We start from the raw sequence: 25,679 nt of genomic DNA on the forward strand, positions 1-25,679 counted from the left end.
GTGTATTTACTATTATTATTATTTTTTTAAATAACCAGTTTATGTAGTATTTCATCTGAATATATAATGGCTTTTTGTCTTAGCAACAAGACTGACCAGATGGAGTCCCTGGTGCGGCCCCTGTCCACTTTGCCGTTGTCGTCCAATATGATGTCCATCTTCAGGTTTCCATCGTTGTCGTGAGCAGAGAAATAGTTGGTCACAACTCTGCTAGGGATGCCCAGGCAGCGCAAAACTATGATATATAGAGAGAATCATATGGTTTTAACACTCAAGCAATTTGAGGGATGTTCTTAAATGAGACATTATTGATAATATCTGACAGTAGTACATCAAATACTAGCAAGCTTAAAGGGGAACTCCAGTGTAAAATTGACTTTTGGTGTAGTAAAAGATAATAAAAAGTACTTACCTTTGATGAATAGCACACCTCTGTTCTCCCACAGCGTTCCGAGATCCAGAAATTTTAACAGTTTGTCCAAACTCCCTTCAGACTGGGTGACATGGAGCATTTATATATGTATATATATATATATATATATATATATATATATATATATATATATACATAGACTGCACATAGCATAGCAGTTGGCACCAGGAGGCAGACTGTGTGGAATCTATATATATATGTCTATGTTATTTTTCAGTTCAGTAATGGCGGCGCACGGAGCTGAAGCTAGCGTTATAGGATGTAAACAGTTTTTTTTATAAGGTTCTTGTGCACTTTTTAAGTTATTAATGCCTCGTTTTAAATGTCAGGGCTCTCCAGATTCTAGCAAGAAGGTGTGGAGTTACTTTAAGCTGGATAACAGTGGAAAAAGCGGTTTATCTAGACCAGGGGTGTCCAAACTACGGCCCACGGGCCATTTGCGGCCCGTTTCCTTTTTTGGAGCGGCCCGCGAGGTATTTTAGAAATAGAATGAAAGTTGGCCCGCTGTTAAGCAGGTTTTTAAAATGCGAGATTCAAAGTTTGTATGCTAGGTGTCAGAAACGGGGGAAAGAGTCTAAAAGCGGAGAGAGTGCGCATTTCTAGCGCATAAAAACGGGGCAAAAGAGTCTAAAAGCAGAGAGGGTGCGCATTTCTAGCGCAAAAAACGGGCCAAAGAGTCTAAAAGCGGAGAGAGTGCGCATTTCTAGCGCAGAAAATTGGGCCAAAGAGTCTAAAAGTTGCCGTAATTAAGGAGTTTTATATTAAAAGACATCATGAAATTAAACATCAATTTGAAAAATCTTAGTTTACACAACACTGTCACAGATAAAGACAGTTAGTCAAATGGTGTGTAAATGAAATAAACAGGAAAAAGTATTATTTAAAGTGGTATATTTCATTATTTGTTTTATTACAGAGTGTGACCCGTGACTTCAAATATATTTCTCCTTCTGGCCCCCAACAAAAAAAGTTTGGACACCCCTGATCTAGACAAATTATGCTCGTGTCACCAAGTCTGAAGGGTGTTTGGACAAACTGTTAAATTTTCTGGATCTCGGAACGCTGTGGGAGAACAGAGGTGTGCTATTCATCAAAGGTAAGTACTTTTTATCATGTTTTACTACACCAAAAGTCCATTTTATAAGGTAGTTCTCCTTTAATGTATTTATCATACACTTTAACTGAAAGAAGTAAGTGAGCTGGTGTTTCTGTGTAAGAGCAGTGTGTGGTCAGCAGAGGTCAGTATAAGCATGATTTTAGTCTCTTACAGGTGTTGAAGACGGCTGCATAGACCCAGCACTGTGCATAGCACACAGGCATTCCTCCACTGGCAGAGTAATTCAGGAGGATCTCTGCACTGCCGGTCCAGGAGGTGGGAGCCACACCATACATATAATCACCACTCCAGTTCCCCACCAACACCCCATCATCATCACGCGAGTTCACCTGTTACATTACAGAAGGTACAAGTGCTTACAGAAATCACAAAGAAACTTTAAGGTTTTATTTTTTAATTCAACAGAAGTATGCCAAACCAACATTAATTTTTCTATTTCTATAAGCATTGAAACAACACAGTTGATTCCTCATTGATTTAAACATTATGGTATATGTATATATGGTTTGTAGTCTATTAGGCTTATATTAAATATGTTTGTATTCTAGCTTTATCTGTGTTGTTGCAGTGTATATATAGTTATTTAATTGAATGTCATAATTTTAACATTATTCAAGTTAAATAAAGGTTGTTTTAATGTTATCTTAATATCAACAACATTAGAAGATGTGATGCAATGAAAAATTAACCTTTATTCAATGTCCTTTACTATCAGGACAGAAACAATAAAAGTCTGTAGAATCAGGTCTGATATTACAAGAATATGAAAAATAGATACTCTAAAATAAAGACTAAGTCCAAAAATGCATTACTATTGTGATTTTACTTTTTTATTTCAGACAAAATATAATAAATGTGTAAACCAAGGAAAATCCAAGGCTAAACATTGCAGGCATGCCAAATCTACACTAGTCAGAATTTTTAATTTTTAAATCTTGTTAAATAAAATTATGTTTTCATATGGGTATGCTTATCAGGCACTTTCATTTAAATCTTTAAGGCTTTATTTCACATAATCAAAAAAAAAAATGCACAGTGAGTTGCTTTCTATACATTTTGCTTCTTTTGCTATGCTCTTTATTCCAGCAGCTTTCTGAAGCTTCTGAGACTTTTGGTGTTGATAGTCATGATATCTCACCATAGCAGAGGCTTTCCTGCTGATCTTGATAGGATCTCCTCGGTTGGTGAGGGGCATGTCAGCTTTATCCATTATGAACAGACAGGCATCCAGAATGCCAAACTCAAACTGAAAAACATAGCAAAACCACAGGACCTCAGTTACTGACATTTATACGGCTTTATCTGCAGACGTTCTCAATAAAACTAAATACTTTAGTTCTGACTCACAGATTAATTAGCAAGAAAAGCAACATTACAGACAAATTCCATTCCAACTCAGCATGTGCTTCTAATGTTTCATAAATGGTTTAATCTGTGTAAAGCCCAAATTAATTGGGTTCTTTAGGTCTTTTGGTTCAATTAGAAATCAGTTTTACTAATGAACCCTTAAACCTATTTTTATGGGAGTAGGAGTGGATTTTTTTGCAATAAAACAGCTAGCACATGCAAAACATATTATCTATATATATTATCTATATATAAGCTTAAGTCCAACTTGATAGTACAACTTTGGTATAATATACAAAGTACAGTACAATGTGGACCTTCCATAATATTCTTTATGATCAATATAAAAAAAAATTCTTCCATACCTGTCCATAGTTCCAGGCACGCTCAGAAATGTCATCATATGCACCATGATAGATGATGCCCAACTCATTCAGCACATACTCATCCCTCTGCTCCTCATCATCGAGGAACACACTGTCAGCTATAGAGCAAAATCACAGGGGGAAAGTGAGTCAAATGCAAAAAATATCTTTTTAGATTTTGTGTTTAAGTGATGTATCTGAGCTCTGCCCACAAATGTATTATTTTATAACAATACATACATAATACATTCCACAAAACCTTGGACTGACTGTGCCATCTTTATCAATCCACTAGAGGTCACTGCATTCAGTAGTATGCATTTTCAGTTCTCGTATCTAAACAACTGCACACATGTGGATTGTTTTTGGTGGATTTTTTTTTCAAAGGTAAACATATTGTTTTGAGCATATTATAGTTGCTGAAGTTTTGATTCAAATAATTATGTTATTTTTTGGTAAGACCATTAAAGGGTTGAAAAATCATTCTGAACTCAGAATGTGATTGAATGAATCTAAAGGGATTTTATATATATATAACTGCGACAAAAGAACATGTGTTTTATGTACAGTCATGTTAACCAAGTAGAAAATGTCATGAAAATGGCCCTATAACCTCTGTCTAACAAATTTAAACATATGGACATTTAATCATACATGTCTTTCAATAAAAAAAAAAAAATATATATATATATATATATATATATATATATATATATATATATATATATATATATATATATCATCTGAAACATTCTAAATAGAAATATCATTTCCTTGTGAGGAAAAATTTGGACAACCTTTGATCTAAAATAAATAACTGGAAACCCCACTAGGCTTTCATCGACACTAACTGACTAAGAGAAATATTTTCCCATTCCTCCATGCAGAATTCTTTCAGCTGTTTAATGTTTCAGCTTCAGTTTTTGGACAGATGGTCTCTCAATTTTTACAGCATTTTCCTGTTTCTATTCTACATGTATACAACACTGTTATGTAAAGAACATAGCAGCATGTGTGGAATGTTGTGGAAATGCAGCTCCACACCTGGGGACCAGGGGTTGCAGATGATATAATGGTCCAAGGCTGGGTCCCTCTTTGTCCTGCGAATGCCATACGGAGTGACCACAGCAACATACAGCCCATACTTTCCCACAATGCAGTCAGGAGCTGTTGTGATGCCCATGGTGACAACATTGTCGGAGGTTTCGATCACTTGACCACGCCATATGCTCTGCCGCTCCTCAGTGGGGAAGACGGGAATGTAGGTTCCTTTACTGTACTGGGGGCTGGCACCTAGTGGACAGGAAGTTACAGAATGTTACAGTTAGAGCAAAACATGCATGCAGCACATTGAGTTACAATGAACTGCTTGATTTTTTGCACCAGGAGTGGCAAAAATTATGACTGGTGAAGGAGAACATGCCAAGATGCATGAAAACTGTGATTAAAAACCTTTATTCCACCAAATATTGATTTCGGAAGTCTTTCTTCTTATTTTTTTTTAATTCTGAAAACTTCATTAATATAAACCTGTTTTCTTTGTGTTATGTGAGGGCTGGTCTTTTTTGTCATTTCAGCTATTTCTTGTTTTCTGCAAATAAATGCTGTAAATGGCAATATTTGTATTTGAAATTTGGGAGAAATGTTGTCTGTAGTTTATAGAATGAAACAACAATGTTTATTTTACTCAAACATAAACCTTTAAATAGATTCAGAAACTAAAGTGGTCTCTTATTTTTTTCCAGAGCTGTATATATCCTCGATGTACAAAGAAGCTGTATTTCCAAGAAAATCAATGTTTCAAAAGTTGTTGCTGTTTTTGTTGTTTTTGCAATTTGCAATATTGCACTCTTAACATCCATTGAACTGAAAAGAGGAAGCTAAAGAGGAAACACTTGGTGCAGGAGGAAACATGCCAGCAAGAAGGGAAAGTGATTATGGAGCAATGTTGAATCCTCACTCTGTGTTTATGACACAACTAAGTGCATTTTGTTTCTGTGTTACAGGAATTGTTTCTCAATATATAGTACTCAAAAGTTTCCTGGAGAAGTGAAAAAAGAGCTTTATATTTCAGTAATGAAGCATACAGCTCAATGTTTAGTGACAAATGTCAAATGTTATTTATGGTATTATGATATTTACTGATATTTACAACAAAGGTTGGCCACTTTATCATAAACACTTACCACACAGCTGAACTTTACAGACATATATATACTAGTTCCATGAAGGAAAAGGGTAAAGCATAGGACCACCTCTGACAGACATTAGATATTTGTACCACTCTCTGCCAGAGACCTTATTAACGAGGAGATCAGCCACTGGCTGCAATATTAATGGTAGTTCTGTAAAGCTATTTATGGCAGCCACTCAAAGATAATGTCACCAACTTCAACAGCCTTGCTCAATGTAGAGATCTGCACAGGTGCAGTTGTCATAACAAGCTGAAAAATCACTGCATTACTGTTACTTATTGAGTCAAACACTACAACCTGTTTATTTAGTTTTTATCAGATTTTATCACTGAAATTTTATCATTGAAAATATGTTTCTGAAATGGTAATCCAACACTTATGTACAATATTTTATTAATATATTTAATATATTAATTTTATTTATTACTGTTAATAACTGCTCGGCAGCAATTCAAATATCTCAATTGACTTGCATATAAGGAACTTCGTCTCTGTAAATCAGTAAAGTCTGTGTTTTAAAGAAACTGTTTTAATTGCTGGAGGATCAAAACTCACCCATAACAAACTCCAAGGCAAACTTGTCCTCTTTAGGTTTGTAGGGCCGGTTAAAGGTGATCTTGATCTGGAACTGCTGGGCTCGGCGCACAATCAGATAGTCATTGGCGTACAGGTTAGTGTGGTGCCTCTGCTTGTTCACCTCATGAGGCTGCTTGACCATGTCGACGTCCCAGATATCCAGATACTCTACATAACAATAACACAAGAAGAGTTATTTTAACATAGAAAAAAGCTCTTTTAACTATAATACAGTATATTAGTTACCATAAAATCAGCTATAACATAAAACCGCATTAATGTCTGTGGACTTGTAATTTGTAATTAGGTTCTTCTCTCTTCCTCTCTTTGCTTAAATGTGGAAAGGCATGATTTTATTAACTTTAAAGTCAACACTGAGTAAAATATGTATAATTGCAAATCAGAAAACATTGGGAAAGTATGAAAAAGAATACACAACCTAACAAAAAAAAAAAAACATACATTATTCTCACATTTACTTTGACTTCAATTTGATCCATCACAGATGCCTCCAAGCCCAAATAAGTTAATGTCACCTCTGGACATAATTTTGTTTTTTTGGGTTTTTTTGCACAGTAAAGATTTAAGTGGCATTTGTTTTAAATTTTGCCAAAGATATCCCTTCTACATGTAGTTCTATTTGCTATTTTTAAATGAAGGCTGTTGACTTTTGTGGATACTGTTTTTGTACCAAATCATGATTATAATCACCTGTTGACATTGTCTGTTTGAAATCACTAAATTATTCATGTTATTTCCCCGTCCCAACTATTTTTACAATGTTCTGCAGGCCTGGAATGCAGGACTGGATGTACAATAACAAGTGAAATGACCTTGACCAGATAAAACATGATATTTCTTGGGTTCAAACTATCTGCAATCAAATAAAAGTCAAAGTATATATTAGAAACATTTTTATGTGCATATTCCAAACTGTCAAACTATCTTTCTCTTTTCTTACCCTGCTGAAGCTCACACACTCTACATATCTTACCATTAAGAGGTGGAGGACCTCTAGGCAGGAGCATAAAGGGCTCAAACTCTGGGATCTGCTCATCAACCTTGTTAGAGGTGGCTGCAAGAGCCACACTGCGGCCGCGGTGGGACACCTGTCGAGGACGTGCAGCTGGTCCTGCAGGAGTTGCAGCTGGTCCTGCAGGAGTTGCAGTTGCTGCAGGAGCTGCAGTTGCTGCAGGAGTTGCAGTTGCGGCAGGTGTTTCAGTCGCTTCAGGTGTCTCTAAAAGCTCACAAAACTCCTGGTCTTCCATGGTGAGTGTACTGGTGAAAGCACCACTTACACACAAACTCCTGTAAATGCAAAAAAAGACATATGCAGGAAACATGGGTAAAATTTACATTTTTTTTGTTTGTGCAGACAGTAACAATGACTGATTCCAAAAGATGTCATTAATCTAAGTCTGTTCTTGTTAGTTGCTATTGGTTATGTATAACCCACACAACACACATACTAAATCTGTATGAGTAGCCCAACTGGGCAGAAGGAAGAGTTGTCCATGTGTTTTGTATTGGGCTCACATACACTGAAAAACAATTAAAGTAAAGTAAAGTAAAAGTGACCTATAAAATAGTTTTGCAACTTTCTGCATTTGCTTTTTTAAGTAAATTTAATTTAAGATAAATTTAAGTAACTTCTACTAGGTTTCAAGACTTAAATGTTACATAGAGTAAATAGGTGAACTGAACTTCAGTCAATCCTTTCTTTTAGTAAACTTTACTTTTTTTGCAGAATCAATCCTTTACTTTTGTATCATTTACTTAATTTATGCACACAATATTATCTAATTACAATGACTTAATTTATACAGTAATCAAAATAATTTTGATGCTATTCACAATAATGTTAATCACAATAATACAATGGCAGCTCTCAAAGAGGTTATGGAATAATTAGTATTACAGCTAACAAACGAGTATAATAAAGCTAGATTACTTATTCACTTTTAGTTATTCACGACCTTTAGAAGCAGTTGTTTTGTTTAAGTTAATTTTAAACTTAATTTAGTTAAAGTTTTTTTTCTAAATTATTCTCTGTTTGATATCTCATATAAATAAGGGGGAATGTTTAATATACATTCTTTCATGCTCCTATACGGGAACCTATGCTTGTGTCCTAGGGAGCGGGGAGGTTTGTTTTTGGTGCGACACCCTTTGCAGACGAGAGGAAGACCACATGTTTTAGCTGCAAAATATAAGTTTTAACTGCTAAAAATGTTAGTGAATTGTAAGTTTATATATTTGTTATGTGATGTTTTCATTCTCTGTGAGAATGTTTTTTGTAAAGTAATAGACTTATTTATTGTATATTTGTTTGTCTAGTTTTTACTCAACAGCATGGCAATGCAAAAATAAATGTGTGTAACAAAAGGAATGACTTATGTTGTGAAAGGGGAGCTAAGGGAGCTACATTTGTTTTGAGGTCTGTAACAAATAGAAACTTGTTCCACTCAACAAAACTATTCTTCCTTTCCCAACCAGCCACAAAGTTTCATTTTATCAGGGACGTCACACATGCCTGTGGCTTCCATCAGTGTCTGAAACTGGATGACCTAAACATGATCTCATCACATCTGGGTCTTAATCAACCCGGCCAAGAGCTACCCAGAAGCCTGAGTCAGCAAATATATACAAGTAAAGATAAATTACTCTCAGCTCTGAGCTGAAGTAAATAGTAACTAGTGATACTGGATCACTTATTAAAGATGTTTCTTACTATCTGTTGGTTGGATTTTAGTTGCAAACATTTAGTTGCAACACAGAATATCTGTTATGAGTCAATGTAAATTATTTTTATTTTAACTCATCAAATCCTGAACCTTCAAATAATATCCAGAAAAATATTTAGATAGGAGTGTTAATTTGACCCTCTTACCAAAACAAATAATATAGTACCATGTTACATTATGCTATATCTAGAATGTATTACAAATCAGATATTAAAGTAACTGAAACACATGGAATATATTAAATAATTGTCACTTGTAAAAGTTAGAAATTTCTGTGTATTTCTGGTGCAAAGATAATCCACTAAGTATCAAAAAACATTTTTTTTTATTAAGACTTGTTTTCTTATTTATGTCACAATTATAAAATATAATATTATAATACAATTATTTTATAATATTATAATATTTTTAGACAGTTCTAAAAGTCTTTATTATTATTTATATTATAAATTGTGGGTTGTTTTTAGCCTTATAGCCTTTTTGTGGAAAATATTAGACCAAGGCTGGAGTTAATCCCTTTCTAGAAAACTGACCCTAAATGTCTAGTAAAATCTTGTAAAAATGCTTTACCTTATTAGAGCTACATTAAGTTGCACTAACATAAATGTGCAAATGCACTGACATAGATTGCTGACATAAATGTGCAGTTTCCTATAGAGAAGTATTGCCAATAAATTAGGCACCATGACTTATGTCAGGTGTGGAATTAGGTGTTATATTAATCCCTCAGAAAAACTGGAACTGTGTTCTCTGGAATTATGACGTTCCATCCAGTACTTTTGGGATAAATTGGGGCGTTGAGATGCGGTGGGGTGATGATCATTCAATATCTAAACATAATTTTTAACACTTTAATAGAAAGCCTTGTCTTGACAGTAGAGCCAGTTACTCCAACAAAAGCAGCATAAACTGAAATATGTATGTATCAATTATGATACATCTGGGTGTAGGGTTAGCTTCAGCATGAATAGTTTAAGTGTATTCTTTTTTAAGTGTGTTTAGGTAGATTTAGTTGACCAGTGGCGGTGGTTTCAAGCCACAGAATTTTTATTAAGTGCTTCATTTTCAGCTGGGAGGTTTTCCAAACGATCTGCTACCTGTCATGAATGTTAATTTACTTTTAAATCATCTGCAGGATATTTTTTATGCCATGCTGGAAACACAGCATCTGTTTTCAGTCAAACTAATAACGGCACAAACTATGTCACCTCAGAAAACACAAGCACGTATTTGAGGTTGTATCATTACATAATGGGTGTGTGCTGGTGAACAGGCTGCTGTTTGGACTCCGTGTTGGCACCTGGTAGACCCCCCTGTCCCAGTGAGTCATCCCGTACACAGTGAACGCTCTGTTTCCCCCAGAACGCTTCAGAAAGCCAAGATGCAGATGATCCCACATTTTCCACACTTACGTTTGGCAGATTTGGTACAGGGAGGGGAAAATATCTATCAACACAGATTTTAGAGATGTTTTCTTGAGTGTATTTTTAATGGTTGGCTTTGGCACTTATGAAACTTATGTAAGATCCCTTCACACACATCAAAACACACATTAACGACACAGTGACACACATTAGTAAACAAAAAGATTTAAACATCAAACCTGTTTTTACAGAAAGTGTGTAAGTCTGTGGCTTTTGAAGGACATTTAGGACTTTTTAGAGTAATGCACGTACTGCTACTTACAGTTACTGCCTCAGAACATCTACTATCACTGTATTAATACACTTTATAGGCAAAAGTGTTGGGACACCTGCTCTTTAAGGGTATTAAAAATTGTATCTATTATTAAATACCCTCATTTACACCTTTCTAGTCCACACCTGTCATTAGACACAGTGCCAATAGGTTAATGTTTATGCTATCTGGTCCAAAAAGTCCTATTCTTTTGGCAATACTTCTCTACAGGGACCAGAAAAGCTGTGAGTGTGCAGTTACAGGTCTGTTTTAGGCTCAAAGTACCAAAATGCATTCATTAAAAGGGGCGCACACGAACATCTGGAAATATAGGGGCAGTATGCTTTACAGAAATGTGCATAAAATATTTCAAAAGAAAATATCTTCTATACATGTTTCTTTGTGTTGGATTTGGATAATCTAAATCATCTTAATAAGCATGGTACATTAACAAATCAGCACTGCTTTGGGGCAAAGGTCCTCATTGTGGATGACATTTGGCCAACATTTGGCCATATCTGTGATGTGCAATGTAATTTCCAGGAAGGTTAGATTGGTAAATGAAAAAGGAGAACTTGTTTTTATAACTAGCTTGCATAGCAAAACATAACTTTAACATGTGACAAATGTAGCTTTAAAAAGTTTCTCACTTTTGGATATTGTTACGTTTGATGCAATATGTCTTCTATCATTTAATGCAAAAAAAAAAAAAAAAACATTGAGCTTAGCTAATTTTGGGAAAGATATTTTTGTGATGTCACAAAAACAATGCATTGATATCTGTATCTGCCTCTACACCCCATAGACCTGTAAACTGAATTTATAAATAGTGTTTTAGCCCAGAATAGTCCAATAAACATCAGACATATCAGAGTAACTTAGTACACTAAAATATTCACCCCATGAAAACATTAGTTGTATTTTAGTTGTATTACAGATTAATTTAAGAGTAATTTTGACAACACTGAAAAATAATCAATTAATTGTCTTTGTGTGAAATGATTAGAACATCTGCACATTTATTATCAGTTTCCCTGGCATGCATTAAGACTGTAACTGGACTATAAAGCAGTGTGTAAGAGATATAAAAGATATTTGTAGATTAGAACATTTTCAGTACAGGGATGTTAACAGATGGACACTTTAGATTGGCTGATTGGAGCAGCTCTTGTTTAAAAGATAAAATAACAGGATGCCTCAGTTAAGAAAGCAAAGGGCCTCCAAATTTTTCATTCTTTCTTTCTCTCTCTCTCTCTCTCTCTCTCTCTCTCTCTCTCTCTCTCTCTCTCTATATATATATATATATATATATATATATATATATATATATATATATATATATATATATATCAGTACAGCTAAAAGTAAAATTTAAAGTAAAAGTAACGCTAAACTTGCATAGAAAAAGATTATTCTAAATAGTGACTGTAAGAATAATATCATGCTAATTCTTATTAATGCATGTTTACAAGTTCTAAACTTATTATTACCCTCTCCAGTTGTTAGTTCACCTTATTTTGACTGCACATCTGGGGTATGGATACACAAAACTGAACTACACTTTCTAATTTTTACCATTCCAAAAACACAATGTCATTTGTATTACTTTTAATGTAGTTTAGAATAGTTCAGTCTAATATAGGATGCCAGACTAACAATTTATGTACTATACATGACTTTATATTTCACCAGCATTATATTATATAAAGTCACATGCAAAACACCATCATTCATAAATATGTATTCAGTTAAAGGAAATGGAAAACAGTGTGTATCTGCTGCTGCTGGTTTACTAACCTGGAGTGTTTACTGAGTGAGAGGCTGGAGGAACTTGGAGAGTCTCACACACTTCAGGCTCCCGAGGCTGCCACAATCATTCCCCCACTACTGCCATTTATATACAGAGCAGAAGCAGCCCACCACAGTGTGTGTGTGTGTGTGTAAAGAATGGCACTGAGACCGCGCAGCCTCTGGGCTGGGTGTTGCACAGATGTGGAGGTTACTAAAAAAAAAAGCTGATGAATGTGTTTTTCTGTTTGACCACTTTTATGTGTGTGTGTGTGTGTGTGTGTGTGTGTGTGTGTGTTTTAATGTAAGGGACTCAGTTGTCTTATTCACACACACACACACACACACACACACACACCAAATTGCAAGCATGTACACTATATGGGCAAAAGTATTGGGACACCTGCTTATTCATTGTTTCTTCTGAAACAAAGGATATTACAAACAGCTGATCCTACTTTTGTTGGAGATTTTAAAGTATTGCAAAGAGGATTTGATTGCATTCATTGACTTTATACCCCGATCCCCAGCTCATCCAAAAAATATTTCAGAGAATGTGGTTCCACTGCTATACAGCTCAATACTGGGGGCTGTATTCCCCTTGTCCATGCCTGGCATTGGACATGCTGGAAATAGGTTATTGTGATTCTGCTCCAGAAAGTCCTATTCTATTGGCAATACAGGAAGTAGTCAAGCTGTGTGTGCATGCATTTGTGCAAAAGGTGAAACTTAAAGTCCATGACTAGGCTTAATCTACTGAGGCCTGGACTTTTGCTTGATGTGCATTTTTGGGGATTAGTCGGACGCTAATAAGTATAGAAACTAAACTTTGTCTTTGTACAGGAAGTATTTTTTGAAAAAAAAAAACAATATTTTCATACAGGGACAGTAGTTTGTTTAATAAAAACAAATGCATACCATATGAAGCTTTTGAAGGTTTCAAACATTAAATTAAATGAGAATTTTTTACCCCACCCATTTTTCTGTCTGTCTGGATTGGCTGTTGAAACTTTTGAATGGGATTCCCACCCTCTTGTTTTCATTCAATTGAGTGTAATGTTGCCATGTGACCACTAGAAGGTACAGGTATTGTCTCCATATAAAAAATAAGTATTGTAGTGCAGAGAAGAAGAAATGTAACGTCCTCATATGAGGACGCAGGGTTTCAAGAGGTTGATTTTTGCAAGTATGTAAAATAGATAAGTATGAATAAGTAAAGACAAAATTTAAGTCATAAAAACATATTCGCTGACACATCAAGTAGAAAAAAATCATAAGTACAGGGTACTTGTTTCAAAGAAACACACCACATACACACAACATACACACCAAATTGCAAGCAAGTATGTAACTTTTTCTGTCGGTGTTTGTGTCTGTGTGTGTCTTTTAAATGAGACAAGAAACTCAGGGAAGGTGGTGTGTGACCAAATAAAGAGCTAAGTGAGGAATGTACCACATCCCTCTTTTCTGTCTGGACAGTCAAGTGTTAGAAAAGTGAAAATGCACACATGATAAAAAAAGTCTTAAGGAGAATTTGAGAATTTTTGGAGTATAAAACATGCTTTACAATACAAACATATATAATAAAAATTCTAATATTATTTTATCTTCAGCAAAATCATGCTTTCAAAACGTATAAGTACAAATAGTGACAAAAATGCAAGAAACCTAAAGTTGCCCAGAATTTTTACATGCGCCATCGCTATAAGCAGCCAATATGGAAACACCTTGCTCTGCTCATTACTCCGAGAAACAAAACCCAGTTGTTCAGACCAGGTTTGATACCCAGGAAAGGTTGAGTCACGAGTATGCTCAGCACACCACCCTGCCCACCCTTAGCCACTGACAGCCATCAAATGCCAGAACATGTAAAGCCCCCAATGTGGCCAGTGGCAGTATATTAGGTCTGGATTAAAGGGACTGAGAGGAGGCTCTATGCACACATCTTATGAATAGTCTTTTCATTAAACATCCGCAGGCACTGCAAAAACATTCATTCATGTGACACTACTGCTAAAAAAGTCATCATAAACTGAAATGTGACAGTGGTCTGCAGGAGATTTCGGGGTTTTTTGGCCCACTCATCTAACTGCTCAAATAGGATGTTTTGAGCACACACTTTTCTCATAAATTAGTGAAATATGCCATTTGTATGCATAATCCAAAATGCACAGATTGTGAAACTACAGTACAGGTCTTCTAAATAGCAATACTTTAAATCGAACTTAGGAAAGAATGACCTTGTTTACACCTGTTTACTTAAACCACTTCAAAATGGTCTGAGATGCATTTGAGCCTCATGTTGTATCAGTTTAAACACATCTATCTTTCCAAGACACATTCAACAACCAAAACCCCCTCAATACAATCAAAACTAGTCCCTGTACAACTAACCCTGTACTTGTGTTTTAATACATTATAATGAAGAATTATTTATGTGTCAGAAACTGCTTTTGGGAAAGCATTATATTATTGAAACTATAAACTGGAACTAAAAAATTCAATAAACGTATTGAGTGACCATTATATCAATGATAAAGTTCAGTAGACTTTAGCACCTCTTAATGCAGCAGCATCAAACCACATTGTTCTCTTTATTTCCGCTCTGCCCCATGTCGGCAGACAGCACCCATACATGCCTTTTCCTGTGTTGAAGCGTAGAAAGAAACCACAGGTTAGTCATGTGACCAGGTTTCGCACTCTGCGTTCTGCTTGGCTGTTCCGCACGGCAGTAGGAAGTGACTGACGGGTACTCGCGAGCCACTGGAGAGTAAAATGATGAGGATAGAGAAGATATAATTGAAACCAAGCCGCTCAGGCCGAAAGAGGAGCAGAAGATACAGCGGAGGTTCCAGCGGAGTGATGGAGACACAAAGTAAGAATCCACTAAATGTTTGTAAGATATGTATGATTGTGATGCAAGATGAGCTCAGAGCAGGTGGTGTAGGAAGTGTAGGCCACACTTTGCACACTCTCTATATAAGATATATGTGTACAGTCTATGTAGAAAAGATCTCATTATAGCATACATCTCATAGGTGCACAACTTCAGTCCTTGAAGCTCCTGTAAAGTAAAGTCAAAAATACTATATAATTTACCTTCAGTTAGCAGGCAATGTATTTGAGTGTGTATGTACAGTATTTGAGTAGGATGATCATTACAGGAACTTTGGCATATATATATATATATATATATATATATATATATATATATATATATATATATATATATATATATATATATATATCCTTTATATATCCTTTAAGAATGTGGCTAGATGTAACAGTATAACACTGTTTAATGCAATTACAAAAAGGAAACGTACTCAAACACTTTCACTATTTCTTGTAGAAGCCAGGCAGCATGTTGCTGCAAACACAGCAGAGAACACTCCTCATGGGAACCCTCCTCCCCCCGAACTCAGACTGGTTTTGCTAGGCCGCAAAGGCACAGGGAAGAGTTCTGCAGGAAACACCATTCTCGGGCTATCTGGAGCGTTTGAGACGGGCAAGCCAACAGAAGAGTGTGTAAAAAGACGAGCAGACACTGCAGGCCACCGTGTTACAGTAGTGGACACCCCAGGATGGGAATGGTACTACTCCAGTAACGGCACTCCAGCCTGGGTGCAAAGAGAGACTATGAGAAGTGTGTCACTCTGCCCACCTGGACCTCATGCTCTGCTTGTTGTGGTTCGGTCCTGCGCTTCGGTGACTGAAGACTATTATCGGCAGATCGAGGAGCACCTGGAGCTTTTGGGAAAGACAGCCTGGAGTCACACCATGGTTCTGTTCACGCGAGGGGATGAACTAGGCTCAATTCCAATAGAGCAGAGAATTCAAAATGGAGGAAAGTCCTTCCAGAGGCTTCTGCAGAGGTGTGGAAATCGGTTTCACGTCCTAGAGAACAAACGTCGCAGCGACGATGGAACTCAGGTGAAGGGACTGATGAAGAAGTTGGGGGAGATGATGAAGGAGACAGGGGGAAGACATTACGACTCAGATCCTTTACTGCTGACACTGGAGGTGGAAGGGAAAAGGAGAGCAAGGGAGAGAAGAAAGAAGCAAAGGCTTATGGAGACTCAAACGCAAAGAGGGGTTATGAAAGCTGTGCTAACAGGTGAGTACTTTTGAAATCTTCTGGTTCTGTCTGAAAGGGTTATTTAGAGCAGTGCTGCCAATGGAACAATGGTGTTCAAGTTTAGTCTTGGAGGTCCCCATTCAGATTCAGAGCCTTTAGTAAGGATGGGTAACTAGGTTGCAGAGCTCGAGTTCTAGTACACAACATGAACCTGTAATTGGCTGCTTATTACCACAAACTAATTCATTATGAGTTACATTGGCTGAGTTTTTTACAAAACCAAGAAACAAAATCACCACACTCTTCCTCTAGTAGATAAATTTGACCTCTTCTGCTAAAAAATTATATATTTTTCCATTCTCAAGTGGCATTTTCAGTTTTTACTTGGACCTAGTTGGACCAGATCTCGTGGCACCAAAAAAATAATTTAGTGTGGACTTTTTAAGAGGGATCTGGCAACCCAGTAGCGATACAGCGGGTAGCTGAGGAGTGAGCTACTTTTCACTATAAAATAAATATAAATAATATAAATAATACTGAGCAGAGAGCAGCAGCAGAAGAGGAAAATTCGGGTATTTGTATAGAGCAGAGGTCAGTAATGGGCGGACCGCGGTCCGGGTCCGGACCCAAACGTTGTCTAATGCGGACCCAAACCTACTGAGAAGGATTTAATTGTATACACGCTTTAATTGTATCACGTGTAGTGGAAGATCACCAAACGCTCTCTTCAGTCAATCAGATCTGTGCAGACGCGGTAAGGAAAAAATAAATAAATAAACACACCGCTCCTCACGCTGGATCGAACCCGTGTTGTCAGGGTCGCGGTCGTGAAAAAACGCCTTTATAAGGAGATAGGGATCCCGAAAACGGGCGGAAAAACGAGAACTGGACCATACTGAATTCTAATTAAATAACTTACTCCTGGCATAGAAGATGCTTCTGCTACTTTTAAGTTGTATATCTGGCTGCATTTTGGCTCCAGTGGAAACAATAAACGGCAACAGAGTGAACAACAAGACACAAACCATATGTAAATACTGTAAATAAATCCTACACGTGACTGTTTCATAGGCAGGTGTACTAATCCCTTAGCTCTGTACTGTATTTAAAAACATGTTCTGTCTCTGTTTGCACTTCAAGCATAGTCTTAATATGACTGGTTATTGTTATGAATAGTTAAATTACAAGATATTTAGGAGAAAAAAACACAAACCCTAGGCTTAATATGACTGGTTGTAGTTTGCACTTATTGTTTGCTTTATATAAGACCTAGAAAAGTGTATAACCCATATATGGCCCGTGATTGAGCTCTCCTGGAATCTCACTGACATCCATAAGAGTTGCTGATATACTGTATAATCTTTGGGTAGTCCCAGTGCGCTGTTTTAAGTGCAAAAATGGCACTGTGGATCAAGAATGTTTAATGCTTGCACTTCAGAAAAGAATTGTCCCATCTATGTAGAACCCACTACCAGACCTTACTCACAATTGAGTAATTCACTTCGCTTGCTGGTAGCAATTAGTTAACAAACTGTTTACTACAGTTAAAATCAGAATAGTGTACTTATTAGCACAGTAATAAGCTGTTAAATTAGATTGATTTAAAAGTCATTACTGCAGTCATTTTAACATTTTCCAATTTTTTTTTAATTACGCAAAACAATACCGTAAAATAATTATATACTAATAATGCTGTGAAAACTTACATTTTATAATTCGGTGCACCTTATGTATGAATTCTACCAGTTAGGTTGTAAGGAGCAGTAAAGCCACTCTGCTGAAGGGCAGTGTTATACAGGAGTTTCAGTGAAGTTTCTCCAGCACTGCTAACCCCAGCTAGTGCTGCTGCCAACTGCGCTTAAATACTGTAAATCTATAGAAGTGAAACATGGTGGTACCACTGTTCCTTTTTATTGTTGCTTAAATCTGGTATGCCTTATCTATGAAAATAGACCAGAAAATAGACATTCATTGATAGTGTGCCTTACAATCCGGTGCACCTTATAGAAATCCAACAAATATGTTGTATCTCATACTTTTCTTTCTTCTATGCAGTTGATGCTCTACAAACTGAAGATCTGGATGACAGGAGTTTGTTCTCCAGAGGCTCACGTCGTCTCCCAGAGCTGCGACTTATCCTCCTGGGAGAACGAGAGACAGGGAAAAGCTCTGCTGGGAATGCCATCCTCAGAAGTGCGACATATTTTCAAACAGGACAGGCCACAGAGGAATGTTCAAGGCAGCAGGCAGAAGTTTCTGGAAGACTGGTCACAGTGGTGGATGCACCTGGCTGGGAGGGTGGTCCTGATTCAACTACCCCTGAAAGAGTAAAGCGAGAGATCTGTGCCAGTGTGACATTGTGTCCTCCCGGTCCTCACGCTCTTCTGCTGACCCTGAGGGTGGATGCCCTGGTCCGAGCTGCAGCAGTGAAGGAGCACCTGGAGTTACTCGGTGAAGGAGTTTGGAGACACACCATACTGCTTTTCACCAGGGGCGACCAGCTGAGAGAAGGGGTCACTATTGACCAACACATCCAAGGAGGCGGCAGAGATCTGCACTGGTTGATGGAGAAGTGTGGGAACCGATACCACGTCATTAGCAGCACCTGTTTAGAAGGTCCCGGCTCCATGACTCAGGTAACAGGGCTTTTAGAGAAGATTGAGAAAATGGTTGCAGAAAATCGATGCGAGGCTTTCTCGCCACTCGTGCAGGAGATCCAGGATCTTGGAAAACAAAAGAATGAGAGATTCAACCAGAAGCTAAAGGAAGCCAACGAGAAGCTTCAACGTCAAGAGACAGAGCTGAAGAGGATGAGGGAGAGGGAGGTGAAGAGCATCAGGTGGTTCTTTGACAGGAAGAAGGACAAGACAAAATCACCAGGAAAGACAAGCACAGAGAGGGAGGAAGCAATGGATAGAGGAGAAGATGACAGGAAGAGCATCTTGGGTGAACTAGAGGAAAGAATGGCTTGGCTAACAGAAGAAAAGGAAAAAGAGATTCAGGAGCTAAGTCTGGAAAACAGCAGAGTCAGAGCTGCTCTCACTCAGGGTTACAAAGAGAAAGACGAGCTGGTTAGGACAGTAGAGGAAAAAGACAGAGAGAGCGAGGAATTGAAAGAAAAAGTGGATGAGTTACAGGTTAAAGTACTTGAGTTGGAACGTGTGAGCATGTTAAAAGATCAGGAAAGAAAAGAGAAAGAGGAAGAACTGACAAAAAGAAATAAAAATATTGAAAACGAGGTCAATTTGCTGAAAGAGGAACTGGATCAGAAAGAAAAGGATAAAGATGAGCTGGAGAGAAGAACTCAAGAGTCAAAACTGAAGTACGAAGACGAGATCTCTCAAGTAAAGCACAATTCAGAGCAAATACTGGCAGAGAAAAATGATTTGGAGAAGAAGCTTGAAATAAAACAAAAAGAGGTGGAAGAGACTAAGCTGGAAGCTGACAGGACAGTAAAGGACCAAGAGGAAAGATGGAGGGAAATGAATGAAAAGAGAGAAAAGGAGAAAAATAAACTAAGAGAAATGGTAGAGCTTATGACTAAAGAGTTAGAAGAACTACAGGTTGCTTTTCAAGAGCAAGTAAAAACATCAGAAGCTGAAAGACAAATGCATGAAAACACAGTGGTACAATACGATGAACTTGTTGACAAGCTTCTCGGTAAAGATGCCGAAATTATTTCAATTCAGCAGCAGCAAAAAGAGCAGGATATGACTAGAAGTCTGGAGACTCAAGCAAAACTACAAGAAAAGGATAAAGAAATGAAGGATTTAACAAATAGTTGCATGGAGAAAGAGCAGGAAATTGACCAGCTGAAGCAAACCATTGATGCTAAGCAGAAAGCGGTGGAAACTCTGAAAAACGAGAGTCAAGCTAAAGTTACAGAATTCACCTCTAGAATCAAACTTTTAGAGGATGAATACAGAGAGATGGAGGAGTTCCTGAAAAGAGAGAACGTGATCCTAAAAGAAGAAATTGAGATAATGAAGAATCGGTATGATGAGAACATGAGAAAGAAGGAAGATGCCACAAGGCAGATTTTAGAGGTGAAGGAAAATGTGATTAACCAGCTTCAGCAACAGAAAAAAGACATTGATGCTCACAATGAAGACCTTAAAAAACATCTAAGGGAGAGCAAAATCCGTGAAGAAAGCCTACAAAATCAAACTGAAGGGCTGTTGCATGATAAAGAAGGGCTTGTTTTAAAGTGTGAAGATTATCACAGAGAGCTACAGGCTCTGAGAGCTGAAAACCAGAAGAGGGAGAAAGAGATTAAAGACATATTTAACCAGTATGAAGAAATGGGGAAAATCAAAGATAACCTGTCCCAAGAGCACATTGAGGAGAAAGAAAAGGAAATCTGTCTGTTGAAACAGACAAATCACACACAACAAATAGACCTGGAGGCCATGGTGGAAAAAAGCAAAGAACTGGAGAACAATATTGAAGAGATGAAAAAATACTACGAGGAGAGACTGTTGGAAAAGATATCAGAAATGGACGTTAAGGAAGCAGAGAGGGAACGGGCACTGCACAACAAAGAGCTGGAGCTGAGCGAAAGAGAGCACGTTTTAAGACAAAACACACAAGAGCTTGAAAGAACCAAAAAGAACCTGAAGAAAAAAGAGGAAGAAATCAGCTTCAGAGAACAAGAGCTGAAAGATGAAAAGCAAGGACTGGATAAAAAGGAACAGGAAATTAGAGACAAGGAGACAAAAGTCGAAGATCAGTGTGAAAATAACCAGCGTTACAGAGAAGACCTGGAGAGAAGAGAAAATGAGCTAAAGACAAAAGAAGAAGAATGTAGAGATGCTGAGGAAAAATTAGAGAAAGAAATGAAGAAGAAATATGAAGAAATTGACAAAGTAGAGAAGATGCTGGAAAGCAAGCAGAAGTCCCAAAATGATTGGTCCGAAAAGCAGGAAAAGGAATTAGAAAATATCAGGCATCAACTAGAAGAGAAAGAAAAAGAACTGAAGAAAACAGAAGAGGAGCTTTCAGAACAACAACTTAATCTGAAGGAAGAAAGAAAAGCATTAGAGAACCACAGAGAGAATCTAGAGACCAGAGAACAAGGATTAAGGAAAAGACAGCAGCAGTTAATTGATTCAGAGCAAGGGTGTGTAAATAAATTGCGAGAACTCGCTGAAGGATTGGAGGAACTGGAGAAAACCAAACAAGATTATGAGAGAGAGCAGGCGGAACTTACCAACAAGGAAAACAAACTGATGCAAAGAGTAAATGAATTTCATAAGAAAGAGCAGGAGTTGCTACAGAGAGAGCATGACCTTGGACTCAGAATTCAAGAGCTAATGGAGAAAAATCAAGAGGCATCTCAGAAATGGAAAAATGAATTGGAGGCAACTGAAAGAAATTTAGCAATAAAAGATCAAGAATTGATGAATACTAAAGAGGAGCTTGAGAAAAGAAAGCAAGAACTGGCTGAAAGAGAGAAAAATCTTGACTTAAAGGAACAAGAAATTAAAAGAACATGTGAAGAGTACGAGGCTGCAAAGAAAATACTGGAAAGCAAAGAGAAAGCACAGATGAATTTCTTTGACAAGAAGGAAAAGAACATAGAAATAATCCAGCAGGAGCTAGAAGACAGAGAAAAAGAAGTCAAGAACATGGAGGAAGAGCTCACAGCAAAGCAAATTAAACTAGAGAAGGAGATCGAGAACCACAGAGAGAATCTAGAATCTAGAGAAGTGGAATTATGTCAAAGAGGACAACAACTAATTGATTCAGAGAAGATATGTGAGGTCAAGGCGCAAGAACTGTCAAAATGTCTGCAGGAACTCGAGCAAAGCAAACAACAGAATGAGAAATGGCAAGCAGAACTAACTACTAGGGAAAATGACTTAACGCAAAGACTGAACGAACTGGAGAACAAAGAGCAGGAAATTTTACAGAGAGAACATGATGGTGCATTCAACGTTCCAGAGCAACAGCAGACACATCAGCAGATTGCAGCACATCCTGATCAACAGCTCTTAACCATACAATGCAGCCAGACTGATGAACTGGAAGGGGAATTAGAAAGAGTCAAACAGGCCTTGGAGATAAGAGAGGAAAATTTAAACTTAAAGGAGCAAGAAATTAAAAGAACATGTGAAGAGTATGAGGCTGCAAAGAAGATACTTGAAAGCAAGGAGAAAGCACAGATGAATTTCTTTGACAAGAAGGAAAAGAACATAGAAATAATCCAGCAGGAGCTAGAAGACAGAGAAAAAGAAGTCAAGAACATGGAGGAAGAGCTCACAGCAAAGCAAATTAAACTAGAGAAGGAGATGGAGAACCACAAAGAGAATCTAGAATCCAGAGAAGTCGAATTATGTCAAAGAGGACAACAACTAATTGATTCAGAGAAGATATGTGAGGTCAAGGCGCAAGAAATGTCAAAATGTCTGCAGGAACTCGAGCAAAGCAAACAACAGAATGAGAAATGGCAAGCAGAACTAACTACTAGGGAAAATGACTTAACGCAAAGACTGAACGAACTGGAGAACAAAGAGCAGGAAATTTTACAGAGAGAACATGATGGTGCATTCAACGTTCCAGAGCAACAGCAGACACATCAGCAGATTGCAGCACACCCTGATCAACAGCTCTTAACCATACAATGCAGCCAGACTGATGAACTGGAAAGGGAATTAGAAAGAGTCAAACAGGCCTTGGAGATAAGAGAGCAAGAACTGGCAACCAAAGAGGATGAGCTTCAAAAAAGGGAAGAAAATCTGAAATGTGCTGAAATGTGTTTGGAGGATAGAGAGGAAATTGCGCAGATCAGAGAAGCAGAAGTACAAAATAACCAACAGTTTGATGCTTCACTTTGCAATCTCGGGAATAAACAAGAACAAGTAGAAGAAATAGAGTCTTCTTTAAAAACAGAACGACTTGAGTTAGCTCGAATTGAAGAAGAACTTGTCAACAGAGAGCAGAATGTAACAGAAAGGGATCAAGAACTGAACAACAGATATAAACAACTGGCTATCAAGGAGAACAACGTGGAGACCTATGAACTCAATCTAAAGTCAAGAGAGAATGAGTTCAAGAACAGAGAACAAGAGTTGAATGAGTCCAAAGAAATTCTAGAAACTCAAAAGAAAGATTTAGCCAATGGCAAAAATGAACTAGAGAATGCAAAGCAGAAACTACTCAATGAGAAGCAAATGGTGAAGGTGAAAACAGAAGAACTGCAAAAGTGGGAAAAGTATCTGTACAATATGGAGCTTGAAATGATCAACAGCAATCCCAACGCTAAGTTCCAACCATTCCAAACATCTGTATCTAATGGAAAACAAGCAGGAGTGAAGAATGGACAAGACATGTATCAGGAAGTTGGAGTAGATGGAAGATTCTGTGAAAGAGAGTTTAGAGAAAATGGTAAGACCAGCATTAATGATGGAGGAGAAGATCAGAACCTGGAAATGGCTTCATTGTCAGAATCAACAAATGGGGAATTTAATGATATACCGCTGAGAATGCAAAATAAAAGCAAAGCAGCACTGGAGCTCACGGCAAAGGAGGAAAGTAATGGAATTAACTGGTGGGAAGAAGAGTCTGGAGGAGAAGAAGATGATGAAGAATTCTTTGAGCCAGCCAGTTCTGACAACCGAGTGACTCAAGGTTTACAGTCTGACTCTCAGGAGCTCAAGCTGGTGCTACTGGGAGAGACGTGGTCATCTCGCCACTCAGCCAGACAGATTATTCTGGGGCAAGATGATGAGATGGGTAGGCCCTGGACAGGAAGGGTATCTGGCAAGAACCTCATGGTCGTGGAGCCCCACGGGATAAAATGGAGACCAACGAAAAATCTGAACATGGCGTCTAATCAGGAACTCATGGACAGTGTATCTCTGTGTAGACCTGGCCCTCATGCCTTCATCCTCATCCTGCCGGCCTATTTAACGTTTACAGGACAGTACAGGAGAGCAGTGGAGCACACCATGACCACACTGGGGGAGGCTTCGTGGAAGCATGCTATTGTTCTCTTCACCTGGGGAGAAGCTCTTGGAGAAAGTGGTCAGCAGCACATAAAGAGGAACGGGGATTTAGAATGGCTCGTGAAGAAATGTGGAGGTCGATACCACGTACTGGACAACAGACGCAGGGAAGCCAATGTGCTGGAACTGCTGGAGAAGATTTCCAAAATGGTGTCAAGAAACCAGAGCCATTATTATCAAGCAGAATAACTCAGAATACAAATGAGAAGTTTTTGTTGTTGTTGTTTTCTAGTCAACTAATCAAATTAATTGTGAGATGGTTTTGTTTGATCTTTACACATGAATGTAAATAAATAAATCAATAAGTATTAAGCTTCTCTGTTTCTTTATGTGCTGAGATAAAGTTACGTTAAGTTATAGGAATAAAGTTTTAATAATTTTAATCCTTTTTTTCTTGGGTACATTAATATGATAAGAAATAATCATTATGGTTGCAAGATAAAAAACTGAACTGAGAATTATATTGGTTTATAATGAATTGCTTAAATAAATGTATAAATAATATTAGACCAGTGTTTAATTTGATCAGTATTCTTCCAGTACATCATGCAATTAGTCAAGATCAAGTTTATTATATAGTCATACACAGTACAACTAGCAGTGCAGTGCTTTGATTAGTCCGTTAACACATTAAGAAATAAAAACATAAGATGTGTGTGTATGTATTTACAGAGAGAGTCTCTACAATATAAACAGTTATGTACACTAATATTTAGACAAAAAGAAGAATCTCTGAATATAAGAACGGTTATTTAATTTCAATTAATCAGGAGGTATTTTAATAATATTATAGTATATAATAATGTAGATTAATGATTAATGTTCAGTAAATCATTGATCCTGCAAAAAAAGAAGAACAATCTTAAGCACTACCTGACTGTTTCTTCTTCTGCTGGTTTGTTATTTGTTGTTCTATTCAACCAGAGAAGAATAGGTTCCACATTTGTTGTGAGAAAGTTTTGCTTTGCTACTGTTGTCTTTTGTTTACTCTGCTGAGGTGTAGATCCAGATCTATATACAGTACAGTATGCAGTTGTATCTGCATTTTATTCACTGAACTTGTATAGATTCTATAAATTAATATTATATTTGTCTATAATGGTAATTCAGGTTACGTTAATTTACGTTTTAGTGCATCCTATAACAACAACAATAATAATAATAATAGTAATAGTAATAATAATAATAATAATAATAATAATAGTCAGCACCTTTATAAACACAATCAAATATTAAAAATAAAAGACATAGTAAATAAAATAACATTCTAAACAAAATAAATGAACATGTTAAAGATTACATTTTACCAATTCAAATAGTATAAACAGCATGATCTGTTTTGTCTGAAATCAT

General features: G+C 37.1%; 2 protein-coding genes across 4 annotated transcripts in view; one reads left to right on the plus strand and one right to left on the minus strand.

Moving 5' to 3' along the window:
* f13a1b (coagulation factor XIII, A1 polypeptide b) overlaps positions 1-12,410 on the minus strand; it is an 89,931-nt gene extending 77,521 nt beyond the window's left edge. For 2 of the 3 annotated variants that reach the window (XR_007440204.1, XR_007440205.1), the window contains exons 1-8: positions 12,252-12,410; positions 7,028-7,341; positions 6,013-6,201; positions 4,307-4,555; positions 3,263-3,381; positions 2,689-2,796; positions 1,702-1,879; positions 97-235 (exon numbers count right to left, since the gene is read on the minus strand). Coding sequence is in view for 1 of the 3 variants with exons in the window: in XM_007237831.4 (XP_007237893.3) it covers positions 97-235; positions 1,702-1,879; positions 2,689-2,796; positions 3,263-3,381; positions 4,307-4,555; positions 6,013-6,201; positions 7,028-7,301 (1,256 nt within the window). In the remaining 2 variants the exon portion in view is untranslated. The remainder of the gene's footprint in view (positions 1-96; positions 236-1,701; positions 1,880-2,688; positions 2,797-3,262; positions 3,382-4,306; positions 4,556-6,012; positions 6,202-7,027; positions 7,342-12,251) is intronic. The other variant, XM_007237831.4, reaches the window with a different exon arrangement.
* Positions 12,411-14,940: 2,530 nt separating this feature from the next.
* Positions 14,941-24,638, plus strand: si:dkey-185m8.2 (trichohyalin). Its single transcript, XM_015602604.3, has 3 exons — positions 14,941-15,117; positions 15,595-16,359; positions 18,376-24,638. The coding sequence occupies exons 1-3, from the start codon at positions 15,105-15,107 to the stop codon at positions 24,513-24,515; spliced, it is 6,918 nt and encodes a 2,305-aa protein (XP_015458090.3). The 5' UTR covers positions 14,941-15,104; the 3' UTR covers positions 24,516-24,638.
* The last annotated feature ends 1,041 nt before the right edge of the window (positions 24,639-25,679 follow it).

The sequence above is a fragment of the Astyanax mexicanus genome, chromosome 8 (assembly GCF_023375975.1).
Source record: "Astyanax mexicanus isolate ESR-SI-001 chromosome 8, AstMex3_surface, whole genome shotgun sequence".
NCBI classification, from domain to species: domain Eukaryota; kingdom Metazoa; phylum Chordata; class Actinopteri; order Characiformes; family Acestrorhamphidae; genus Astyanax; species Astyanax mexicanus.